This window comes from Rhinoderma darwinii, chromosome 1, assembly GCF_050947455.1.
Source record: "Rhinoderma darwinii isolate aRhiDar2 chromosome 1, aRhiDar2.hap1, whole genome shotgun sequence".
NCBI lineage: Eukaryota > Metazoa > Chordata > Amphibia > Anura > Rhinodermatidae > Rhinoderma > Rhinoderma darwinii.
Window position 1 is genome coordinate 624,608,249 of NC_134687.1, and position 25,111 is coordinate 624,633,359.

Consider the following 25,111-nt stretch of genomic DNA (forward strand, 5'->3'; position numbering starts at 1 on the left):
TGGCAATACCCAGCTTTCCCAGACACAGATTACACCACAACCCAATGATTTATATTGACTGGATGGTTCAGATCTTATGGGGGGGGGGGGGGGTATGAAATAAAGTGAGGATCAATGCAAACTCTTAAAGGTACAGCAGCACAAGACAAAGTAATAATTGGGGGGAGGGGGGAGAGTCTGTAGCCGTCATTAGTGAAGGCTACACGTGGAGATAAGCCCCAGATGGTGTATATAGGGGGGGGGGCAGCAGATCCCAGTGACAGGAGGCTGGCAGGGGAGCTGCGTACTGTCTGCTGTTCACTGACATCAATGCTACCAATCACACAAGGAGGGGGAGGAGGAGGAGAGCTGGAGACCTCACCCCTCTTGAGTAACTTCAGCAGAGAAACTTGGAGCAGAGGCTCAGAAGTGTGTGTTCTAGCAAGAGAGAGCATGCCAACCTGACACCCAGCAGCAGGATACAATGACATGCCAGTCTGTGCCTACTGCACACACCATGCATGGACTGCCAGGCTGAGAAGACACCTTGCCCCTTGCTACTGACTGGTACTTACCTTTACACATTGCATTATTGGAATAAGACCTGTGCCAACTGAAGACCCTTGGAGATGCCCCTCTTCTGGATCTAACCTCATACTGGCTACAATACAGAGTGGCACCATGTATACAGAGGAGAATATTACAACAGCAACTCCAAATGACACCTTCCTGGGAGGCCAGGGCAGCAGACCCCCCACCATCCCAGCTGTCATGTTCATTTTTGGGGTGGTGGGGAACCTGATTGCCATTATTGTCTTGTGTAAATCCCGCAAGGAGCAGAAGGAGACCACTTTCTATACCCTGGTGTGTGGACTGGCACTGACTGATCTGCTTGGCACCTGCTTGGTGAGCCCAGTGACCATAGCCACCTATATCCAGAACAAGTGGCCGGGTGGCAATGCCCTGTGTGAGTACAGCTCCTTCATCCTGCTCTTCTTTGGACTGTCTGGTCTCAGCATCATCTGTGCCATGTCCATTGAGAGGTACCTTGCCATCAACCATGCCTATTTCTATAACCATTATGTGGACAAGAAGCTGGCAGGACTCACCCTCTGTGCCATCTATGTGTCCAATGTGGTCTTCTGCGCACTGCCCAGCATGGGTTTAGGGAAGTCTACATTACAGTACCCCAAGACCTGGTGCTTCATAGACTGGAGGACCAATGTGTCCACCCATGCCGCCTATTCCTACATGTATGCAGGCTTCAGCTCCTTCCTGATCATGGTCACTGTGCTGTGCAACGTGCTGGTATGCGTGGCCCTCATACGCATGCACAGACAGTTTGTGCGCAGGACCTCCTTAGGGACAGATACCAGGATCACCGACTTCAGGAGACGGAGGAGCTTCAGGAGAATGGCCGGAGCTGAAATCCAGATGGTGATCGTTCTCATAGGCACCTCCGTGGTGGTTCTCATCTGCTCCATCCCTCTTGTGGTGAGTCCCGGGCGTGCAAACCATGTGCTCCACAATAAGACCTGTCAGCGCCTTGGATCACATGTAAATTCTGTTCTTCTTACTTCACATGTATCTTCTGTTCTTCTTCCTTCACATGTATCTTCTGTTCTTCTTCCTTCACATGTATCTTCTGTTCTTCTTCCTTCACATGTATCTTCTGTTCTTCCTTCACATGTATCTTCTGTTCTTCTTCCTTCACATGTATCTTCTACTCCTCTTCCTTCACATGTATCTTCTCTTCTTCCTTCACATGTATCTTCTGTTCTTCTTCCTTCACATGTATCTTCTGCTCTTCTTACTTCACATGTATCTTCTGTTCTTCCTTCACATGTATCTTCTGCTCTTCTTACTTCACATGTATCTTCTACTCTTCTTCCTTCACATGTATCTTCTCTTCTTCCTTCACATGTATCTTCTGTTCTTCTTACTTCACATGTATCTTCTGTTCTTCTTACTTCACATGTATCTTCTGTTCTTACTTCACATGTATCTTCTGTTCTTCTTCCTTCACATGTATCTTCTGTTCTTCTTACTTCACATGTATCTTCTGTTCTTCTTACTTCACATGTATCTTCTGTTTTACTTCACATGTATCTTCTGCTCTTCTTCCTTCACATGTATCTTCTGCTCTTCTTACTTCACATGTATCTTCTGTTCTTCTTACTTCACATGTATCTTCTGTTCTTCTTCCTTCACATGTATCTTCTGCTCTTCTTACTTCACATGTATCTTCTGTTCTTCCTTCACATGTATCTTCTGTTCTTCTTACTTCACATGTATCTTCTGTTCTTCCTTGGCATAGTATCTTCTATTCTTCTTACTTCACATGTATCTTCTGTTCTTCTTCCTTCACATGTATCTTCTGTTCTTACTTCACATGTATCTTCTGTTCTTACTTCACATGTATCTTCTGTTCTTACTTCACATGTATCTTCTGCTCTTCTTACTTCACATGTATCTTCTGTTCTTACTTCACATGTATCTTCTGTTCTTCTTACTTCACATTGTATCTTCTGTTCTTACTTCACATGTATCTTCTGTTCTTACTTCACATGTATCTTCTGTTCTTCCTTCACATGTATCTTCTGTTCTTCTTCCTTCACATGTATCTTCTGTTATTCTTACTTCACATGTATCTTCTGTTATTCTTACTTCACATGTATCTTCTACTCTTCTTCCTTCACATTGAGGCACTTGATGCATCTTCTGTTCTTACTTCACATGTATCTTCTGTTCTTACTTCACATGTATCTTCTGTTCTTCTTACTTCACATTGTATCTTCTGTTCTTACTTCACATGTATCTTCTGTTCTTACTTCACATGTATCTTCTGTTCTTACTTCACATGTATCTTCTGTTCTTCTTCCTTCACATGTATCTTCTGTTCTTCTTACTTCACATGTATTTTCTGTTCTTACTTCACATGTATCTTCTGTTCTTACTTCACATGTATCTTCTGTTCTTCTTCCTTCACATGTATCTTCTGTTATTCTTACTTCACATGTATCTTCTGCTCTTCTTCCTTCACATTGTATCTTCTGTTCTTCTTCCTTCACATGTATCTTCTGTTCTTCTTCCTTCACATTGTATCTTCTGTTCTTCTTACTTCACACGTATCTTGTTCTTGTTCCTTCACATGTATCTTCTACTCTTCTTCCTTCACATGTATCTTCTGTTCTTCCTTCACATGTATCTTCTGCTCTTCTTACTTCACATGTATCTTCTGCTCTTCTTCCTTCACATTGTATCTTCTGTTCTTCTTCCTTCACATGTATCTTCTGTTCTTCTTCCTTCACATTGTATCTTCTGTTCTTCTTACTTCACACGTATCTTGTTCTTGTTCCTTCACATTGTATCGTTCTGTTCTTCTTCCTTCACATGTACTTTTCGGTTCTTCCTTCACATTGTATCGTTCTGTTCTTCTTCCTTCCCATTGTATCGTTCTGTTCTGGTTCCTTCACATCCTTTCTGCACTTGATGCATCTGCTGCTCTTGACTATTCTGAGTGATATGAGCTCCTTGTACTAGCTCAGCCTCTCAGAGACTCAGACCCAAGAAATGTCATTCTAAGGACACGTTCACACGGCAATATTTTGGTCAGTATTTTGCTGTTTTGCATCAGTATTTGTAAGCCAAAACCAGGAGTGGATCCTATTCAGAGAAAAAGTATAATGGAAAGATCTGCACCTTCTACATGGATTGGACCGACTCCTGGTTTAGGCTTATGATGCAAAATACTGCCATGCGATGGTGATCTCTGGCTCTGTTCACACCACTTTTAGCCATACAGTTAGCAGTATACATATACTATCTAATATCGATAGGCTTCCACGGGGCGGTATATACATTTGGTACATTTACATCTGGATAACTTTTGTCTTCCACTACTGAGTAGTGGTGTAGGCTGCTACGCTCTTCAAAACCACAAAAGACTATACGCTTATATAATGGTAGTCAATGTACAAACATATGGGTATACATTTGTAGGGGAAAAATAGATGGGAAAAAACCCTTTACTTCCCCTTTAAATAAAAAAAAAACCCAGATCTGTCACACAGACGCCAACTGTATATGATGATCCGTTCCAAAAAGTGTACATAAAACACAATTATACGCCTGTTATCGGGCACAAAGGTAGCGTGAATCGTTGTGAAAAATTATTTAACTCCTCTGCTGCCAGGAGACTTTACATAGAATGTCGAACCATCGTCAAGTGTATCACAAGGATAGAGTATCATTAGTCGTGACTTTTGTCAATCTGTAGAAGTTTCGTACCCGTTTCTGCAGTAAAAACTCTAAATCTGTAACTTGTCCGTAGAGAAGACGACCTGAAGCTGCAGAATTAGAGAAATGTTGCAGAACCTCATGTTTTAGCATGTAAAATATGCAGAACTACAAATCCCATCATGCTCTGACAAGTCAAACTTTATTTTACTTTCCCGAGAGATAATGGGCAATCTTCACTCCCAGCATTTATAGACTTCAAGTCTCAGTGTATACATATATGTATATACATATATATAGGTCCTAGAATATTCCTACAATTTTTTCTTCTTACCCCTTGAAACACCCTTGCAGAACTGGACAACATCCATAAATTTTCACCTAGACTAAAATTCACACTAGATCCCTACAAACGTCACAGGAGCACTCAGCTCAGAGAGAAAACTGAGTTGGTTTAGACTAAATCCTGCTTTGATCTGACACTACGATCTCGCTGGTAGTTATTAGACCATGCGGTCAATTCTGTATGTGCCACCCTGTGTGCCGGGCAAGTGTCATTGTGACTTTCATAACTACAGTCATTTTCCGAGTATACACCTGCTATGGAGATCAGATTTTATCGTAACTTATATCTTGTAATTATGGTCAATGTGACCATATGTAGTTTAATGCAGTCAAAGGGGTTAAAAAAAAAGTGCAATTTTTTTCCCGAAATAGCGCCAGCCTTGTCCATAGGCTGTGTGGGGTATCGCAGCTCAGTCCCATTCAAGTGACTAATGAGCTGTCATCTGAAAGAAATTGCAATATTATAAGATAAAATCTATTTTGTATGTGTGACAGATACAGCTCTGCTACATCTGTACAGAGCTAGAGCTACACAGCTAATTGTAGGTTGCAATGTCGCATAAATGCAGCTTTGGCGGCCACATTGTCGACGTGCTGCGTGTTTCCGCTGGCGCTAGCTAATAGCGGCAATGAGTGCCTGCTACTATACTCTATGGCGGGGCTACTGGCAATTTAATGTGTTGTCTTACCCTGACGTACACCATACAGCCACACATACACTACACCCACATCCATGTTAGTTGGTCATGTGACCCCTATATCTGATTTATATTACATATTGGGAGATTGAGCAAAACTGGGGCAGTTGCCCATAGCAACCAATCAGATTGTTTCTTTCATTTTTAGACAGGCTTCTGAGAAATTAGAGCTGGAATCTGATTGGTTGCTAAGGGCAACTGCTTCACTTTCAGTTTGCACCAGCTTTGATAGAGCTCCCCCATTGTATTACTTGCTATGAGTATATTTGTGCCCCCCGTTATGCCGCCCGGTTCTGGATTGACCCGGTACCGTTTATGTTTTACTTACTAAAAAATTTTGAAATTCACGGATGATGAGGGATGTTTAGGAGAAAAGTCAAACTGGCTTCTCCTGTTGGTGAAGGGTAAGAACCTGTTCTGTGGATGTGGTGACAGAAGTCATTTTCTCGTCCTGCCAGTTCGCCAGCGTCATTCCACCTCATACAGATGACAAGACGGGCCGGGAATCTGGGATTTCGCCAACTGGGATATTAGGAAGCAAAACTAATGAAAACATACTAAAACATACATCAGGGAGAAGAGTTGCACTAAAGGGGTAGTCCAGTCTCCAGCATTTTTCGCCTATCCACTGGATCACCAGAACAAGGGACCACCGCACAGCGCTCAACTGTTTCCTTCAGCCCCATAGACTTTAAATGGAGTGGCACCACGTATGCCCTGCCTCCGCTCCATTTAAACTCCTTCTAGCCACCGTCTTGCGGCTGGGGGGAGCAAGGGACCAGGTTCACCCGTTCTTGTGATCGTTGGGGGTCCCAGCGGTTGGACCACCAGCGATCTAGTATTTTTTACCTATCCAATTCTAGAGCTGGAATACCCCTTAACGTGGGGCGCAAATTGTATACCACATGCCCAGCTCATTTATATAGGAAACACCCCCAACCTACAGCACTTGAATCACAAGTGAATGTGACCCCCTTCCTCACACCCTAAAATAAAAATGCAGAACCGGACCAAACCCCCTAAACAAATAGGGACCCCAGAATCCCTTAATACATACAGACCCCCCCCCCCCCCCCCAGACCCCTAAACTAATACAGATCCCAGACCAGGCCTCCTAAACTAATAAAGACCCCAGACTAGACCCCCTAAACTAATACAGTCCCCAGACCAGACCTCTAAACTAATACAGAACCCAGACCAGACCCCTAAACTCATACAAACTCCAGGCCAGACCCCCTGAACTAACACAGACCAGACCCCTAAATCAATACAGATCCCAGTTCCCTAAATAAATAGTCCCTAGACCAGACCCCTAAACTAATACAGACTCCACACCAGACCCCTAAATTAATACAGACCTCCTAAACAAATACACACACCAGACCCCCTAAACTAATACAGACCCCTAAACTAATACAGACCCCCTAAACTAATACAGATCCCAGACCCCTAAACTAATACAGACCCAGGACCCCTAAACTAATACAGTCCCAGGACCCCTAAACTAATACAGACCTCCTAAACTAATACAGACCCCCAATCAGACTCCCCAAATAAAAAGAGACCCTCCAGACCCACTAAATAAATACAGAACACAGACCAGTCCCTGCATATACTCCCGTCTCCTCACTCCTGGGCGCTGCTACCGGCCCTGACGTAAGGAGGTACCTGGGTGTGAAGATGACTGCGGGAACTGGGAGAGGTGAGTATTTAGTCAAGATGCGGCACCCTGGAGACTTGACAGCTCTTTTTTTCCTGGGAGCTTTCAAGAAATTCTGGGAAAGTTGGCAAGCATAAACCAAAGGAAACCCAGACTATGAATGTGTATAATCCTACTCTTACAGGTTTAGTAAGGAAATAGTTGCCCCAAAACCTGTGACATAGAGCTAATTGATAAAATTCTAAGCTGCCTGCAGTCACCACTAGAGGGAGCTTACTGCATACGGTATATAACAGTATGCAGTAAGCTCCGAAGCTCCCTCTAGTGGTGACTGGCAATAGCCAGAATTAAATTATTTTACTATGCAGCGGATTTGGACCTCTGTATCAGGAAAACAAAGCTCCAACCATGATAAAGATATATTAATAAATTAATGGTCATAGCATATTGGACCTTTTTAGATCGTTTCACGCTAGCTCCAAAGGTTTAGTCATCATTTAAATTAATAGAAAACTCAGCTTTTCAGCTTTTTCATCTCTTTTTCTGGCAGGTTGCACAGATTTTCTATGGAACACATAACTTTCCAGTAGCTATTCAATCCTCTATAACTATTTAGTAGCGCAGATAATAATGGGCATGATTGTAAGTGGCCGGAGGGCTGAAATCTCTTCCAATACAGCAATTTCCCTTATAATTCTGAGTATAATTTCATCCAGCTGCACAATGCTGTCATCCATTCACGTATGTGTTAAGAACGTCTCGATTGTGGGTATTCCATTCTTACACGTTACCTCCTATATTATGGAATTAAAATCAATGCCAAAATCTTTCTATTTACCAGGACTCGTGCCAGGCCTTTCCCAATTTAACATCCTTAGGTTGTACACGAGTGACAATATTATAGTGGGGTGGGGTCGAAAACAAAAAGGTCAAGAATATGATAAAATTGGCATCGGGAACTAATTACAACAAATTAATAAAAATCTTCATCGGGGAGTTTGGGCAGGAACCGTAGGTTGAGTCACGTCAGCATTTTTCGCCGTTGAGTCTTCACCAGTTAAGAAAATAAACCACAAAAATATTTAAGCACCATGACAACAATAAATGAAAAAAGGGAGCGCTGTGAAGGATCTGCACCTCAGTGCGATCATACAACTGCTGCAATGGGAATAATTTGCTTTACAGCTTTTAATCCCTTGTTGTTTTCTATTGCAGTAATATACTGAGATAGTGTCGGTTCTCATCAATAGAAGAATGACCCCCATCCCTGCCCAAAAACATTCAGTATTGACCAGCGAGTCCTGTTTTGTCCCCTTGGATGATGATTAAGATGATATATGGTGTTCTCACAGAGAGTTGGGTTCGATATCTGCCCATACAAGTAGATCAGGCATCCCAAAAATGCTTGAGGGTAAGTAGTCCATAATGGGCTACTTATATTGTGACGGCAAAATTTGACAGATACAGAAAGGGGACATAATAATGTAAACTCACATATGTATAAAACAGTCGAGTTAGACCTAGGACTAGGATTTTGTATACTATTGTATGGTTAAACCTTAAAGGAATTTTTAGAAACCCATGTTCATACACCCTATTAGTGAATTCGGAGATAATAGAGGGGGGTCCGTTGTTCAAGATTCTCATCCCTTGGTCAGAGTAGAGAGCGGTTATAAAGAGTGTGCCTCTCTCTCTCTCTCTCTCTCTCTCTACCTCTCTCTCAGACAACACAATGATATAAATGGGAAATGTGTAATACTTCATTTCTCCTGTGGTGGCGCTGCAGGGAAAATGAACAGTTACTGCCAGGTTTCACTATAAATCACAGACGATCGCCGGGGAGGGGAACACTTTGTGATCGCTTATTGTCAAGAGACCATTCTAACAAATAGAGATTGTCCAATGCGGAGTACCCTTAAAAAAGGTTACTATGCCTAGGGGGGCAGTGCATGACAAAGAGCTTCTTTCAGTGTTCTTTAAATTATTTTGTTATGCTCCACCCCTCAGGCCCTCCACTAGGAATTACACAGTGTAACAGTTTTACCTGTACTGTTCCTTTAAGGAAAAACTATCCCCCAAAAAATGTAATTTAATAGTCCCTGATTATTCCGAAATAGAATAAGTTGCTGTAAATTATATAGGAACTTCCTCTTATTAGTGGTAATTGCTTCATGTAAATAATCATAATATTCTGAGGTGAATGATAAAAATCACTGACGAAATTGATTGGTCACCCTAAACATTGATCCCCTCCCCCAGACATGCAGGGAAGGTTATAGTTCTGCTCGTTAGGTGTATACAGCAGCCATGATGAATGGAGTCATATGGTTACTCAGCGTTCAGTTTTTCAATACGTTGTATTTTTAGCTACCAGTTTATTTCTGACCAAACAGGTCGGCTGTGGCATCAGGGGTCAGGGGTATCCTGACTGGTCATGCAGGTTTGATTGGTATCTGTAGGGTCATCTGTAAAGGCAGAAATGTGAGAAATGACTGATAGGTGGCAGTAACCCAGGTATCAGGTCATCTGTCCAGATTATGATCAGTCCGTAGCCTTAGGGTATGTTCACAAGCTGCATTAGGACACGCTCTGTCTTCTTCTCACTGCACGTATCAGCTCTCGTCTGGTTTTGAGATGAATTCTCTTATTGGCCTTAATGGAGGAAAAATACAACATAATAAACAGGTATAAATGTAATAAAACTGATGCTAGGATGAAAAAACACAACTGCCGATTGCAGTATTACATTTGTGGTGCAGTAGGGGTGTAGTTTGGTGCCACACGACTACATACTATTTTTGTTGGATGGTACCTGTTGTAGTACCTTCTTGGTGCCCCCCATGTGGTGCGGTGTTAAACAATTATAAACACTATATAGCCATATGTTGGTCAAATAATACTGCATATACAATGCAGCTATCACCACCATACTCTGCAAAAATAATATACTGTACAGTTCCTAAGTAACAGTGCCACACAATGCCTAAGTAAATACCCCATACAGTGCTTAAATAATACCGACATACAATGCACTAATACTACCAACATACAGTGCTCAAATAATACTGCCCTACTGTGCTCAAATAATACCACTATACTGTGCTCAAATAATACTGCCCTACTGTGCTCAAATAATACCGCCCTACAGTGCTCAAATAATAATGCCCTACTGTGCTCAAATAATATCGCCCTACAGTGCTCAAATAATACTGCCCTGCTGTGCTCAAATAATACCACCATACAGTGATCAAATAATACCACCATACAGTGCTCAAATAATACCACTATACTGTGCTCAAATAATACCACTATACTGTGCTCAAATAATACTGCCCTACTGTGCTCAAATAATACCGCCCTACAGTGCTCAAATAATACTGCCCTGCTGTGCTCAAATAATACCACCATACAGTGATCAAATAATACCGCCCTACAGTGCTCAAATAATAATGCCCTACTGTGCTCAAATAATATCGCCCTACAGTGCTCAAATAATACTGCCCTGCTGTGCTCAAATAATACCACCATACAGTGATCAAATAATACCACCATACAGTGCTCAAATAATACCACTATACTGTGCTCAAATAATACCACTATACTGTGCTCAAATAATACCACCATACAGTGCTCAAATAATACCGCCCTACAGTGCTCAAATAATAATGCCCTACTGTGCTCAAATAATATCGCCCTACAGTGCTCAAATAATACTGCCCTGCTGTGCTCAAATAATACCACCATACAGTGATCAAATAATACCACCATACAGTGCTCAAATAATACCACTATACTGTGCTCAAATAATACCACTATACTGTGCTCAAATAATACTGCCCTACTGTGCTCAAATAATACCGCCCTACAGTGCTCAAATAATACTGCCCTGCTGTGCTCAAATAATACCACCATACAGTGATCAAATAATACCGCCATACAGTGCTAAAATAATACCACCATACAGTGATCAAATAATACCACCATACAGAGCTCATATAATGCCAACATACAGTGCTCAACTAATACTGCCATACAGTGCTGTAAAAATACTGCAATACAGTGCTCAAATAATACAACCATAAAACGCTCAAACAATACCACCATACAGTGCTGACATAATACCACCATACAGCACTGAAATAATACTGCCATACAGTGCTCAATTAATACCACCATACAGTGCTGAAATAATACCACCATACAGTGCTCAAATAATACCAACATACAGTGCTCAAATTATGCCAACATACAGTTCTCAAATAATACTGCCATATAGTGCTCAAAAAATGTTGCCATACCGTGCTCAAATAATGCCATCATACAGTGCTCAAATAACACCATCATACAATGTTTAAATAATACCACCATACAGTGATCAAATACCACCATACAGTGCTCAAATAATACCACTATACAGTGCTAAAATTATACAACCATGCAGTGCTAAAATAATACCGCCATACAGTGCTCAAATAATACCGTCATACAGTGTTTAAATAATACCGCCACACAGTGACCACATAACAGCTCCATATATACAGTCATCTAATAACAGCGCTATACAATGTCTAAATAATACTACTATACAATTAATTTTAAAGTTCTATTTCCATCTCAGACATTTAGTGACAGGATGTGCAGGTACCATCTTTGGCACCTGCGACCATGTAGAGAATGGGAGTCCCTCGACCCGACGGTGAGGCACATGTGCCCAGCTCTCTCTATTCACTTCTATGGATGTTACCGAAACAGCAGAGCAAGAGTGCACACCCACCTTTCCTTTCTGTCTGGGGAACCCCCGTTGACCAGAAATGTGCAGGTCCCAGAGGTTATGACATAACCTGTGGATATCCTAAATGTTTGAGATGGGAATAACCCTTTAAGAAGAGTGGTTGTCACAAGATTAGGCCATCAGTGGCGCCCCCTTCAGCAGGAGAAGCTCATACGCCCTATGTGACCAAACAAGTTGCATACCCCTGCAGCCCTGACTATCACCGTGGCATAAAGGATTCACCATCTTTTCCAAAAACTCATCCTAGGTGACTAACAGTAGGCCGCCAGGTCATTATTTATCGTTACCCCATGTGCCCGGAATGTTTTTGTACGTTTCCACATGCAGCCTGTGAACATATAGACTCATCTCCGATTTTTACTTTTCTATTTACCTCGCTATTTTAAGTCATAGCAGAAATTCCCCCATGAGAAGTCACAAGTTCAGTGCAATTCATCCTGCAGACATTGTTTGCGTTGGTCAATCAATGATTTCACCCGCGCGGGCAAATATTAACTCAGCCCGGTGATAAGAGTGGCCTCCAATGATAGCCCCATCTTGTGATTAATACCAACGCAATATCTGAACAGCGATATAGTGTTTATGATAGGACGTGTACATATTGTTGTGTGCACCCGGGACTGCGGCCTGCCAGCCGGGCAGCTGTGTCAATTTGTTTTCGGTTATGTGTGATCTGTTTAACCTTCCGCCCGGAGAAATAGTCACTGGTCGAGGCTGAGGACACTTTATCTATTAGGATTTCAGCCCTGGACACCCCAAGAGAAACCTAGATATTTGGTAGCTGGGAACATTGCTATGCCAGGCACTTAAAGGAACAATACGGGCGGGAGCTTGAGGGGGCGGAGCATGACACAGGTTTCACGGAACATGCTCCGCCCCTGCACTAATCATAACCCAGAGTTTTCTGGGTTCCCAGAGCAGAAGCGTTACTTGAAGCTCTTGGGCCCCAATGCAAAATGTGTAACAGGGTCCCTCACCTACCATGTGCCATTTATAATACTGGTGTCTTCTGATGGGGCAGAGGGGTCCTTTGGATGTGAGTGTTCCTTTAAAACATATCTCCACTGCAGTAACTGCCTACACCTAGTTTCATTAGTATTACAAATGTTTGCAAGATCAATGTTTTTCTCAGACCCCGTTGCTTATTTTATAGGGTGTGTTTGTTTTCCAGTTTCCTAGCAACCACTTGACTTCCTGTCTGGGTGACTACCATTTCCCTCCATGTAACTACTTGTCCTGAAGTAGTCACAGGAAGTTCTATGTACAGTAGAATAGATTAGACCAGGGGTGTAACTATAGGGGGTGCAGAGGTCGTGCTTGCTCTCTGGAGTCAATACTATAAATGATGTGTGATAGTTGGGTGGGGGCTGTTACAGATTTTGCATTGGGGCCCGGAAACTGTAAGTTACGCCTCTGCATTAGGCTTCTGTCAGCAGATCCTGATGTTTTCGCTGCCACTGACTTCATGTTATTCGTAAACAAAGCGTCACAAGTTGCGACAAGTCCCAGAACGGCAGGGATAATATTAGTAGGATTTATTGCAGTTCCCATGTTTGTGCCCCGGGGTCACACTGCTCATTACTATATGTTACTGCTGCAACCTGTAGATTACAGGTACTAAAACCGAATACACATTTAGGCCTCATGCACACGGCCGTGCCCGTAATCACGGGCATGGCTGGCCGCCGACGGCCGTGGGCCGCATTTTCGGGCCGTGCTCCCATACAAAGTATAGGAGCACGGCCCGTAAAATACGAAAACTAGGACATGCTCCATAATTCCCGGCACGGTTCTACGGCACGGACACCTATCCGTTGCGATACGGAAAGGTGTCCGCGCCCAATAGAACCGAACGGGTCCGTATTACGGTCCACAATTACGGAGATTTTTTACTGTCGTGTGCAAGGGGCCTTAGTCATATGCAGATTAGGTAATGGGGGAGGGGACAAATCTCTCTGATGGTACAATCTACAACTAGAGGCTCCACGCAAAAGGACTGCAACTAGCGGCCCCTGGCAATGCGGACCCCTCACCTGATAAAGAGTGGCTTATACCAGTCACATATACATATACATATACATATACTCTGTATATATATATATATATAGAGATGTTCTCAGAACCGGAGACATGCAACATAAAGTAGTGACACTACAGCCAGCCTCTCCCCAGCCAGAAATGGCTGATAACAGGGAACAATAGCAACACATCACAAACAGAGATCAAATAGATAAAAGAAAATGTACTATCTTACAAACAGGCGGCTCATCTATGACTGTAACAACCTCATTGTATAATTGCTAGTCAGGTACAGACTTGCTGCTCTAACCCGCCCTCCGGAGTTACCCAGATTAAGATATAGTAGAGCTGAATGCGTTATCTGATTTTTTTGGAGGCTGCACGATTAGTGCATTGTGAGAAATCAAAGATAACGCAGTCCTATGTGGTATCATAATCACCGGTGCCAAATGACAAACTCAGCTCTGCTACATCTGGTAAAATTGTTGCCAGACACGTATCAGGATGCAGCGGGGTCTTCAATGTATTTAATGACAGAAAGAAAACCAGATTGGGATTCTGTGCTTCCTGCATTTACATCGGCTTCTGGAAATGAACCCCTGGCATCCGCGAGTTTAATTCAATCTGTGTTAGATGTGTCTGCCCCGGTAACGTCTTTATCTCCTTTTTTATAGATTTTAGTAGAAAATACTGTGTATGGAAGGGTCAGCGTCTGGTGACTTGGTAATACATGGAGCCGTAGGGTGTGTAGCTTTAATTATTTGTCTGCATTGCTCATCAGTTTAAGAGATGTAGCAGAGCTAAATTTGTCACTTAATCTTTTAAGGCTGCAGTGTTAGTACATCATGATGCCTCAAGTTATTGTAGTCGATTGAGAACTCAACTCGCTATGATTTGTGCTAGATGACAAACTCAGCTCTGCTACATCTCCATTTAAGAAATTCATTTTTTTAATTGCATTTTCCCTTATATGTTCATACTCTCACTTCTTATTATGGCTCATTGTCTCGAGGGACCCCAGGCCCTGGTTCTGCCATGCTCTTACCGGGAAATGTTCATGTAACATCGCTCTTGCAGGGATCAGCCGAGGTCATAAAACAGCCCCTGATGTCAGGTTGAAAATTCTTGAACTGTGAACTTTTTTTTTTCTTGTAATTTTAAAGAGGTGCGCTGGCCTTTCACACTACACATTGTATACAGCGGAGACGCGTGGGGTATACATGACTCAATGCAAATTCTATTCTGAAATCCAGTATAGCGGCTTATGTGCAGCCGTTTATACCCCACCTGGATGCAGCGACCTCCTCGTCTGGTCAAGGGACCCCTGATCTCCTGAAAAGTGGGGAACCCGGAGGTGGAAACCCATGTGGCAGATATTTATGGCATATTCTGTGGATGGGAATATCACATCAAATCTTTTTTACCTGGGCTCTTTAAAAGGTTCCTCCTGATGTCTCATTAGAAAAACAGCTTCTTCAATGGAGCTGAGCTGCAATACCAGACACAACCCATGGACACATGTGGCGCTGTTCCCAGAAAAAAGCAGCTATGTTTTTCTAATCCTGGACCCCTTTAATGTCAGAGGAATCATCAGTGGGAGTATTTCTTTATATAGAGGATGGGGGTTACACTATTTGATGCAGACGATGAAGGTGTCATGAGTAACGTTGGATTTTAGGAGGTGGACCATAATTCATTTTTGAACATTGAATAGAATTAAAGATGTAGCAGAGCTGACTTTGTCACTTACACCACCATGAACCTGGGGCTGTATAATTTGTACATCATGATAATTCTATGAACTAAAGGGAAACTCCTCCAGCACTTTGGGATGCCTGTCCCTAGAACTGGAACAAGGGGCATTAGGCCTCCTTCACACAGAGTTTTTGGTGCCATTTTTTATTTTTTCATTTTGTATATGTTTTTTTGACGTTTTATAGAGAAGCCTATGAAAAAAACACCCGAAAAAACGCCTACACCCAACCGAGAACGCAAATAAGCGTTTGTGTGAATCCATCCTTAAGGTGGCCACACGCATTAGATGACTGTTGACCAATTCCACCAGTTTCGCCAGGACCGGCTGACTATCTAATGTTTATGGGGTTGTCCCGACTCTCCCCGATGCCAGATGTTGGGGAGGCAGAAGGATCGGGCATGCATTAGCGAGGCGTACATGTGTATGGGGGAGATGGGAGGAATAGCTCTTGGTCGAAGTGTATTGCTACCTTTAGTGATCATACATTACTTTTTTTTAGTACTTTTTGTTGTAATGTGGGGGATGGGTAGAATGGGGGAAGGAAGGTGGTAAGAGAGACAATGTCTCCCTGCTGGAGATTTTCATCAAGATTAGACTTCAGGCGAAGCTATTACATTAACACTTTCTGCTAGAAAAAAGAAGTTGTGCCAAATGACAAATTCAGCTCTGCTATGTCTGCTTAACTTGCATTCTCTCTTTGAGTACTGCAGCTTTGTGCCAGAAAGCCTCATAAAAGAGATAATATTTCATGATGAGATAATACATTTTCTACCTCCGTAACTACTGCATGTAATGGAGACCGCGGGGTGATATCTGTAATCCGCACACAAACAATAATGAAATGGGTGGAGCACCATAAGTGATTTTTGTTCTATTTGTCAAAGGCATAGATCACAAATCACAATATGGAGAACAGTGCGGCCTGGCCGAGACAATTCATTCCTTGTAATGCTTCATTGCAGCATACAATTCATTCTTAGATTTTCCCTGCAAACCCAAGAGGATCAGCAAGGATTTGCAGAAGCTGCCACCTGTTGGTCACTATGACACATAACATCCATTGCTGATGCTTCACTTTCGGATGGTGTATGAAATGTCAAAATGAATTTCTAGCCGTAGCAAGGAATGAGTACAAAATCGCTATCATACAATATGTACTGTGCTCTTAAAGGTTTCCGGAACTCGTCGTACGTTTCTGCAACACTCAACTATACGTGCTCAATCAACTCCCTATTATATCAGTTGGTGGAGGTCCTACCTGCTCGACCCCTCCAGCAATATGACCCTTAGGACATGTTTGATTGACCTGTTGCAGAAAACCCTCTGTATTACATATCCATAAACTACAAAACCTTTTAGGGGAAGAGAGATTAAAGGATACGTCCGTCTTAAACTACCGTTTTGTGTATACAGCTGCAATGCAAACCCATTGTGTCTCCATGGTTACAGACTAAAAAATACTCTACCTTCCCTGTGCCTTTGCTACAACTGTCGGTAGGTTAGTAAAAAGAGGGGGCAGAGGGAGTGCAGTAACACATGACTGCAGGATCAGACTACATAGGGTTTGTAGTCTGTAACCATGGAAACACATAGGTCAACCTACGAGCTGGTGACACAAAGTGAAAAGAGCTTTTTAATCAAGACAAAATTGCTTCCTTTTATAGTTTAGATGCGTTGGAACAATACCAAAAGCCACTAAAACAGTCCAGCTCTGCGGATCAATGCCTTGTCTTGGTCTGAGGGCTATTTATCTTGTGCACAAAGACAGAGGAATCTCAGCCCATACATTCGACAGGTTCATAGGATGGTCACAGCTGTGTGGTTTATAGGTAATCTCAAGATACAAGCTTTCTGCCACCGCTTGAGCTGCAGAAATGAAGCAATTAAACTGTTCAGAAACTAGAATTTAATAGAAGTTCCAAAAATGTTGCCAGATTCTAGGGAGGGCACATGGGGCACGTACCCTGGGGCCTTCACCACTTTGGCTGGCCACGCATGCATGTGGCTCTCCTTTCAAGTCGCTGGCTTGGCTGTGTCCATAAGGGTATGTTCACACGAGGGCGTCCGTAACGGCTGAAATTACGGGGATGTTTCAGCCTGAAAACATCCCCGTAATTTCAGCCGTAACGGCATGTGCAGGCGCTTGAACGCCGCGTCCATTACGGACGTAATTGGCGCTGCTATTCATTGGAGTCAATGAATAACGGCTCCAATTACGGCCAAAGAAGTGACAGGTCACTTCTTTGACGCGGGCGTCTATTTACGCGCCGTCATTTGACAGCGGCGCGTAAATTACGCCTCGTGTGAACAGACAAACGTCTGCCCATTGCTTTCAATGGGCAGATGTTTGTCAGCGCTATTGAGGCGCTATTTTCGGACGTAATTTGGGGCAAAAACGCCCGAATTACGTCCGTAAATAGGCCGTGTGAACATACCCTTATTGGAGGGGAGATTTACTCTGGAGGACCCGGCACATGCATACATTACACTGCCTATCGATTTCAATAAGAACTATGTAATACTAAACTCCACCTGTGGTGGCGCTGCAGGATTATTGAACACTTACTGCTGGTTTCCGCTGCAGATTACAGCTGATCGCTGGGGGTGTAATCAGTTTATTGTCAACGGATAGCCTAGCAAAATGGATTGGCCAAAGCAGTCAACCCCTTTAAATCTCCAGATCCTTTGATAGTACTCAGCACAGATGGGCACAGTGTACAAAAAGATTAAAACCTTATAATACAGTAGATTTTCTTGTCTGGGGTTGCCTTGTTTTTTGGCTCTAGACTTCAACTCAGGACTCTGTGTCTACACAACAACCTCAGAACAGTTTTCTGGTTGTGAGCAGATCTTTGGTCCAGAAAGTTACTTTGGGATTATGACATCATCATGTATACACCATAAATCTAGAAACCAAGAAATGGAGAAGCTACATCTCTGGATACGTCCGGAGAACCAGCTCAGGCACATACTCAATATTGATTGTTAGACCTCTCTTCTAAAAATAAATGTTTCCATTCTATGACCATCATCCACTTAGCAGTTATCGTCTCTTACAAGTCTTAGTTCTCCCGGAACACTTCTGGTGCAGGATCTATTGGTTAAAGCAATTAGAGAAGCATCTCATTTTTGATGGCCATCTTCTCAAGGAATTAACAAGCAGTGAACGTGGAGACAGGAATGTAGATACTAATCCTGAAGTTATTCTGAAGTCCACACCTTATCTCATTTGGCATAAAATATCTGTGGTCAACAAAGCAACAGAACGAAAGTTTAATCTCTCGAAGGAGGTCAGTGGAGGATGAACCCAGGAATAGCCTATCCTGGGTTCATCAAGTTTAACCAGAAGGGAACCTAAGGGTATGTTCACACGGCAGCCTCCGTTACGGCTGAAATTACGGAGCTGTTTTCAGGAGAAAACAGCTCCGTAATTTCAGACGTAATTGCTCGTCCTCGCATTTTGCGAAGCGTCATTGACGGCCGTAATTTAGAGCTGTTCTTCATTGAATTCAATGAAAAACGGCTCAAATTACGTCCAAAGAAGTGTCCTGCATATAATGTATATAAGTGTCCTGCACTTCTTTGACGAGGCAGTAATTTTACGCCTCGTCGTTTGACAGCTGTCAAACGACGACGCGTAAATGACAGGTCGTCTGCACAGTACGTCGGCAAACCCATCCAAATGAATGGGCAGATGTTTGCCGACGTATTGTAGCCCTATTTTCAGACGTAAAACGAGGCATAATACGCCTCGTTTACGTCTGAAAATAGGTCGTGTGAACCCAGCCTAAGGGTACTCTAGTGAGCTCATTTTTTACTCTTAGGGTATGTTCACACGGCAGCGTCTGATATGGCTGAAATGACGGAGCTGTTTTCAGGAGAAAACAGCTCCGGAATTTCAGACGTAATGGCAAGTACAGGCGGTTTTCGCCGCGTCCATTACGGACGTAATTGGAGCTGTTTTTCCATGGAGTCAATGGAAAACGGCTCCAATTACGTCCCAAGAACTGACAGGCACTTCTTTGACGCCGGCGGCACAGTAGATCGTAAAACCCATTCAAATGAATGGGCAGATGTGTGCCGACGCTTTGGAGCCGTATTTTCGGACGTAATTCGCGGCTAAAACGCCCGAATTACGTCCGTAAATAGGGTGTATGAACCCAGCTTAAGGGTATGTTCACACGTAGTGACAAAAAACGTCTGAAAATACGGAGCTGTTTTCAAGGGAAAACAGCCCATGATTTTCAGACGTTTTTCAGAAGTTTTTTGAGCAACTGGCGATTTTTGCTGCGTTTTTTACGGCCATTTTTGGAGCTGTTTTCATTGGAGTCTATGAGAAAACGGCTCCAAAAACGTCCCAAGAAGTGTCCTGCACTTCTTTTGACGAGGCTGTAATTTTACGAGCCGTCTTTTGACAGCGACGCGTAAAATGACAGGTCGTTAGCACAGTACATCGTAAAGCCCATTGAAAGTAATGGGCAGATGTTTGCCGACGTATTTGAGGCGTGTTTTCAGACGTAATTCGAGGCGTAAAACGCCTCCAATACGTCTGAAAATAGGTCGGGTGAACCCAGCCTTACACTTGGCATGTCGATAGACAAGCACATTCTAAAGATCTGTTAACATAGCGTTAGAGTCCTAGGTTCAGCATATGAGACGCAAAAGCTCCTGGGGGATACGCCGAAACACATACATACGACAGTCTTTTGGTATTGGCCAGGTGGATAGAGGCCTATGGATACGAGCATAGTAGACTACACTATTCCATACAGAGGGATGCAGTACTTTGGGAACCTATGGGTGATGTATGCCACTGTATTTTTATAGAGTGACATACACAGTCGCGGAAATCTTCCCCACGAATACCTCCAATGGAAGGCTATAACACTGTGTGAACGGAGCCTAGGCGATTATAAACCTGAAAGAAGCTTCATCCGATGGTCACGAGCTTGAACTGTACACATTGAGGTCTAACCACGTACTAGGCTTGTATTCGGATATTATATAGTTGTCAGGAAGTTTTCTTAAGGCCCTTTTATACCGGCCGATAATTGTCCGGTGCAGCGAGCACCGATCAACAAGATATCGTTGATCGGCGCTCGTTTGCTCTTGTCACACGGAGCTATGGATGGGGACGAGCGGTTGTTTACACAGGGCAATTATTGGCAATGAGCGTTATGTGAACGCTCGTCTGCACGATAATCGGCCAGTGTAAAACCCCCTTTAGGTTTCCATTCTTCAAAATGTCAGGATTCAGGTGCCCCTTTAACTTTGCCTCCTCCCGAAGTATTAGGTTCTCTTCTTCTGAGCTCTTAGATATACATAGTTCTACTTGACTTCTAGACCACAAATTGAATTTACAGTCTGATTGGTACAGAAATCTTTGTCTGGTATTTGTTAGTACTTAGAAGAATCGCCTGCGGCCCATTCCATTCAACTATATTTAGATTTCAGACATTTCTACTTTGTTAAAAAGGTGATTTTGTTCCAGCTCGGAAGACTAAATGACATGTTTTGTCTATGGCAAATAAGCTCGGCCAGGCAGATGGTCATGCGTCATGCCAGTCAATATTGTAAAAGCTTCCTTATAAAATGGTCAGGATGTAGACATGTTGTACGTAGAGGCTTTGTAGCGGTATATTGTTGGTGATCTGAAGATAAAGTGGTTTCATACCCCATAAGCAAATATAAAAGCATGCATTGTCTTACATGTTCCTTCAAATTCTGTTCCCCTTCCATCTGATCTCAATAACCCAGAGCTGGAACTTTCTACCTCACTCTGTCTTCAGCCAGAACTAATTTTGTATCATTCTTCTATCTCATGCAGGTACGGGTTTTCGTCAACCAGCTCTATCAACCACCAGTAGAGAAGGACATGTCGAGCAACCTGGATCTGAAGGCCATCCGAATTGCATCTGTGAATCCCATCTTAGATCCATGGATTTATATACTTCTTAGGAAGACAGTACTTAGCAAAGTCATTGAAAAGATCAAGTGTCTCTTCTGCCGGATTGGCAGTGGCAGGAGGCCACACTCTGCGGGAAGCTTCAATTGTACAGAAGGAAGAGCCTCCTCGGTTCTTTCAAGTCATTCTCCTTCCTTTGTATCTAGAGAGCTCCGAGAAGTTAGCTCCACATCCCAGACTTTACTTTACCCTCTTGAACTAAGCGATGGTAGCTTCAGAAGCAGCACAGTTTTACCAGGGGCTACTATGGCTATAAATCTTCCAGGAGCTCCCGATAGGACGTTACGTGGCTCTGACCAGTCAGTTTCTTCTCAGGGTCCAGACTCTGAGCAAGTACTTCTAGTAAACGAGACTCAGCCAAGAGATGTCACTCAGAATGGTACCTCAACCAAGGGAAACCCACTTCACGTCACTTTTCCTCATGAAGCATTGAATGTATCAGAAAAACGTATATAGCAACTTCAGGTTGTATGCATTACACATTCAGATCATGGTAACCAAGAGAATGTTTCAGCTACGTCAAGGACACGGTCTTGTAGGAGCTTCTTCTTCTCTCTTTCATGTGGTCCATGTCCATCAGAAATCTGATGATTCTTGACAAAACCGGAGATCAGAGATGGTGTGAATGCAGTCGTCTTCACAAATACAAAAACATTGCTCTAGGTTCTTGGGTTTGGAATTGAATATTCCATTGGCACTTTCGAAATCTGATCCGTTCCACCTTCACTTAGAAGGTGGCTGCTTTACAGGAGATAGACGATCAATTGTAAGACTCCTGACACTTTCACCGACAAATCAAATTTGTCTCATAGATGATGAATGTCTATGTGTCTAGCTAAGCTTTAAAAAATGTGAATTTTTATGGATGAATCTATGTATGTATATGGGATTTTAATGTATTTATTGTCTTCTCCATGAGAAGGTTTTTAGATCCAAATGTCTAGTTTAAGAATTGTAAGGCAATATCCTCCTTTTTCAAGAATATTGCTAGAAATATGTCCTAAAAAATAAGGTTTTGCACTAAATTGTGACACTTTTTGGTAATGTGCAATGATAACAGAGGCCAGTTGTGGAGTTTTTGCACGTCAACACTGTAAAACAATACAAATATTTCTGTCTACCCGAGCAAGTGGGCATTGACATAGGATCATTCGAATGTAATCCAGTCCTTCAAAGCCTTGACATCAATTGACCCAACTTGGCAGCATTCTGTTGACTATTAGGTGGACTACAACATAGTTAGATGCCCCAATGTAAAATTTGTAACATACCCCCACCTATCACGTGCCATTTATTATACTAGTGTCTTCTTATGTGGTAGAAGGGCCTCTAGGCCTCCTTAGACTCCAGAGCCTGAGGAAAACTACTACCTCTGCACCCCCTATAGCTACGCCCCTGGGTTGCAAAAAGACACATGTCCATCAAAATTAGTCGAAGGAAAGGTGATAATATGGATGTAGGGAAGGGGGAAATTTCACAATTTGGTTTCCTCCTACAAGGCAGTAGCTAGCTGAGGTCCCTCTTCCAAAGCCTTCTATTTTTACTTAGAGTTCCCCAAGTGGTACTTGCCTTTGCTGCATAGACTCAACCACCAAATAATCCGTCAGGGGACACCAATCATTTCTCGATTTACTTAGAATTTCATTTAAAAAAAATTATGAAATCCAGACAACAGAGATACCCAGTGGTTGCCGGGCTTTAAACAAACCCTTCTTCTACGTTGTGTTTAGATGGTGAGGTCCTTTAATCAGGACTGTCCTCTATTATCTGCAGAAAAGAACAGATGGAAGTCATGTCAACTGAGCTCACGGCTCTGCAGGATCATCAGAATCCATTGAAAGAAATGGATATCTACCGATTTGTGATACTTCAGACGCTTCCCAGTAGTGGTACCCCTGTGATCAGGTTTTCCCTTAAGTCCCGAATAAACTACAATAAACTGCCAAATCTGTATATGAGCCCTCTATACCAGTACTTCGACATTAGGACATAAGGTTACCAAAGTCCGCTCCAATTGTTTTATGATTTACGTCAGAGAAAAACGATCTTATGTTGTGCACGACGTGTGTGATAACCATTAAACCTGTGTACACAAAAAATGCCTCTATGTGATATTGATCGATATATTGCTTATAATTGTGTCATTTACCTATTAAGTCCAGGCTGCAGTTGTCCTGATGCAATTAATGTCTCATATGTACAACAGTCAGAGAATGTCCTAAACTGTATTTATCCGCTACACTTAGTGGCGGCAGATGAACATCATTCAACCACGAAAGCTGCGAACAAAATCACTCAGTGACCACACGTTGAGTAACTACGTGTACAGAAGTAATCACAATAAGAGACTGCCTCTCCATGCTACACAGACTTGTTTTAGGTCCCTCCCACAACATGAAGCATGAGAATGAGAAGTCAGACATGCAAGACAAGGGGGGAAATGTGCCGAAAAAAGAATGGAAATGCTTCATACACATTTTTGTGGGTGATTTGTTTTTGCAGCAAAAGCTGTGGACAGGTTTACATCACTAGAGCCAGGACCCATACTCCACCATTAGCTAGGGCACCCCTGTCCCCAGTCGGCTTCCCGCGCCAATTTTGCAGAGGGTATTCCACCATTTGAAAGAATGTAGCACAATGCATTCCCTGCCCATGTGCCGTCCTCTCCCTGTTACATTTTTTTAGGCCTCCGTTTTAAATATCCATTGAATATTGTGCATTTAGGGTTAATAGAAACCCAATCGTGCCAGGTCTGGCCCTACATAGATTGTCCAAACGAATGAAGCGCTCACTGAGTTGTGGTTGAAGCGTGTTTGATGAATCCTTTCCAGGAGGTTTTGAGGGAATGTTATCACCCGAGCATGTTCTGTTGCTTTCCGTGGCCATGTGAATTGCTTTATTGTAATTGCATTCTGAATCTGTATTCGTCAAACTGTTTTATCGACCAATAGTTTATTTTATGGGGGGGAGGGAGGTCACAATAAAATTACTTTTGTTGAACTCATCACTTTCTGTGCAATGACTCATTTTTCAGCCATGTTCCTGACAAAAAGATTAGAAGACAATGTTTTGAGCCTCCAAACTAGCTTTCGAAAGAAGATGTTGGTTATGGCAATGGTGTAGTAGCAGGAGGGTGCACCGTCCATGTGGTGAGAACTCCACCTCTCCTGACCGCACGTCCCTGTACTCTTACAATATCTAGTTCAGAGAGGTGGCGCCATTTCAGTTTTTGTTTAATGCATCAAAAAAGCTACGAGCACCCCTGGGTAGGAGACACAAACAATGTAAAAGTGTAAACGTTGCAGTAGGGCGACGGTTGTCCTTCAGAACAGTCAATGAAAATTGGGTGCAATGTTAGATTTCATTTTATGGGAAGGGAAAGCAAGTTGCGAGAGTCAAATATATTAAAAAAACACTTAATTTGGCCCAAATCCTGAACCACACGAGGGGAAGGTCTCACCGCGCATAAATAAGTGTTGAGCTTCAGCCTCTTCGGACCACCCATTTCCATATGCCCTGATGTGGCGTTTTAAAATGGTCCCCCCCCCCCCCCAGTAAGGACTCCTGTATTAGCCTGAGCTGAGAGCTGCATTACATGGACATCGATTGATATTAATGGGCACCATAAAACAATCGGGAGCTGAGCGGCTCGCCCAGT

The 25,111-nt window shown here is 42.9% G+C and overlaps 1 protein-coding gene across 1 annotated transcript; it reads left to right on the forward strand.

Moving 5' to 3' along the window:
- Positions 1 to 410: 410 nt before the first annotated feature.
- On the forward strand, positions 411 to 24,460 carry PTGER4 (prostaglandin E receptor 4). The gene is made up of 2 exons (XM_075855000.1): positions 411 to 1,473; positions 21,316 to 24,460. Exons 1-2 carry the CDS (start codon positions 661 to 663, stop codon positions 21,907 to 21,909), a joined length of 1,407 nt encoding a protein of 468 aa, XP_075711115.1. The 5' UTR covers positions 411 to 660; the 3' UTR covers positions 21,910 to 24,460.
- Positions 24,461 to 25,111: the final 651 nt, after the last annotated feature.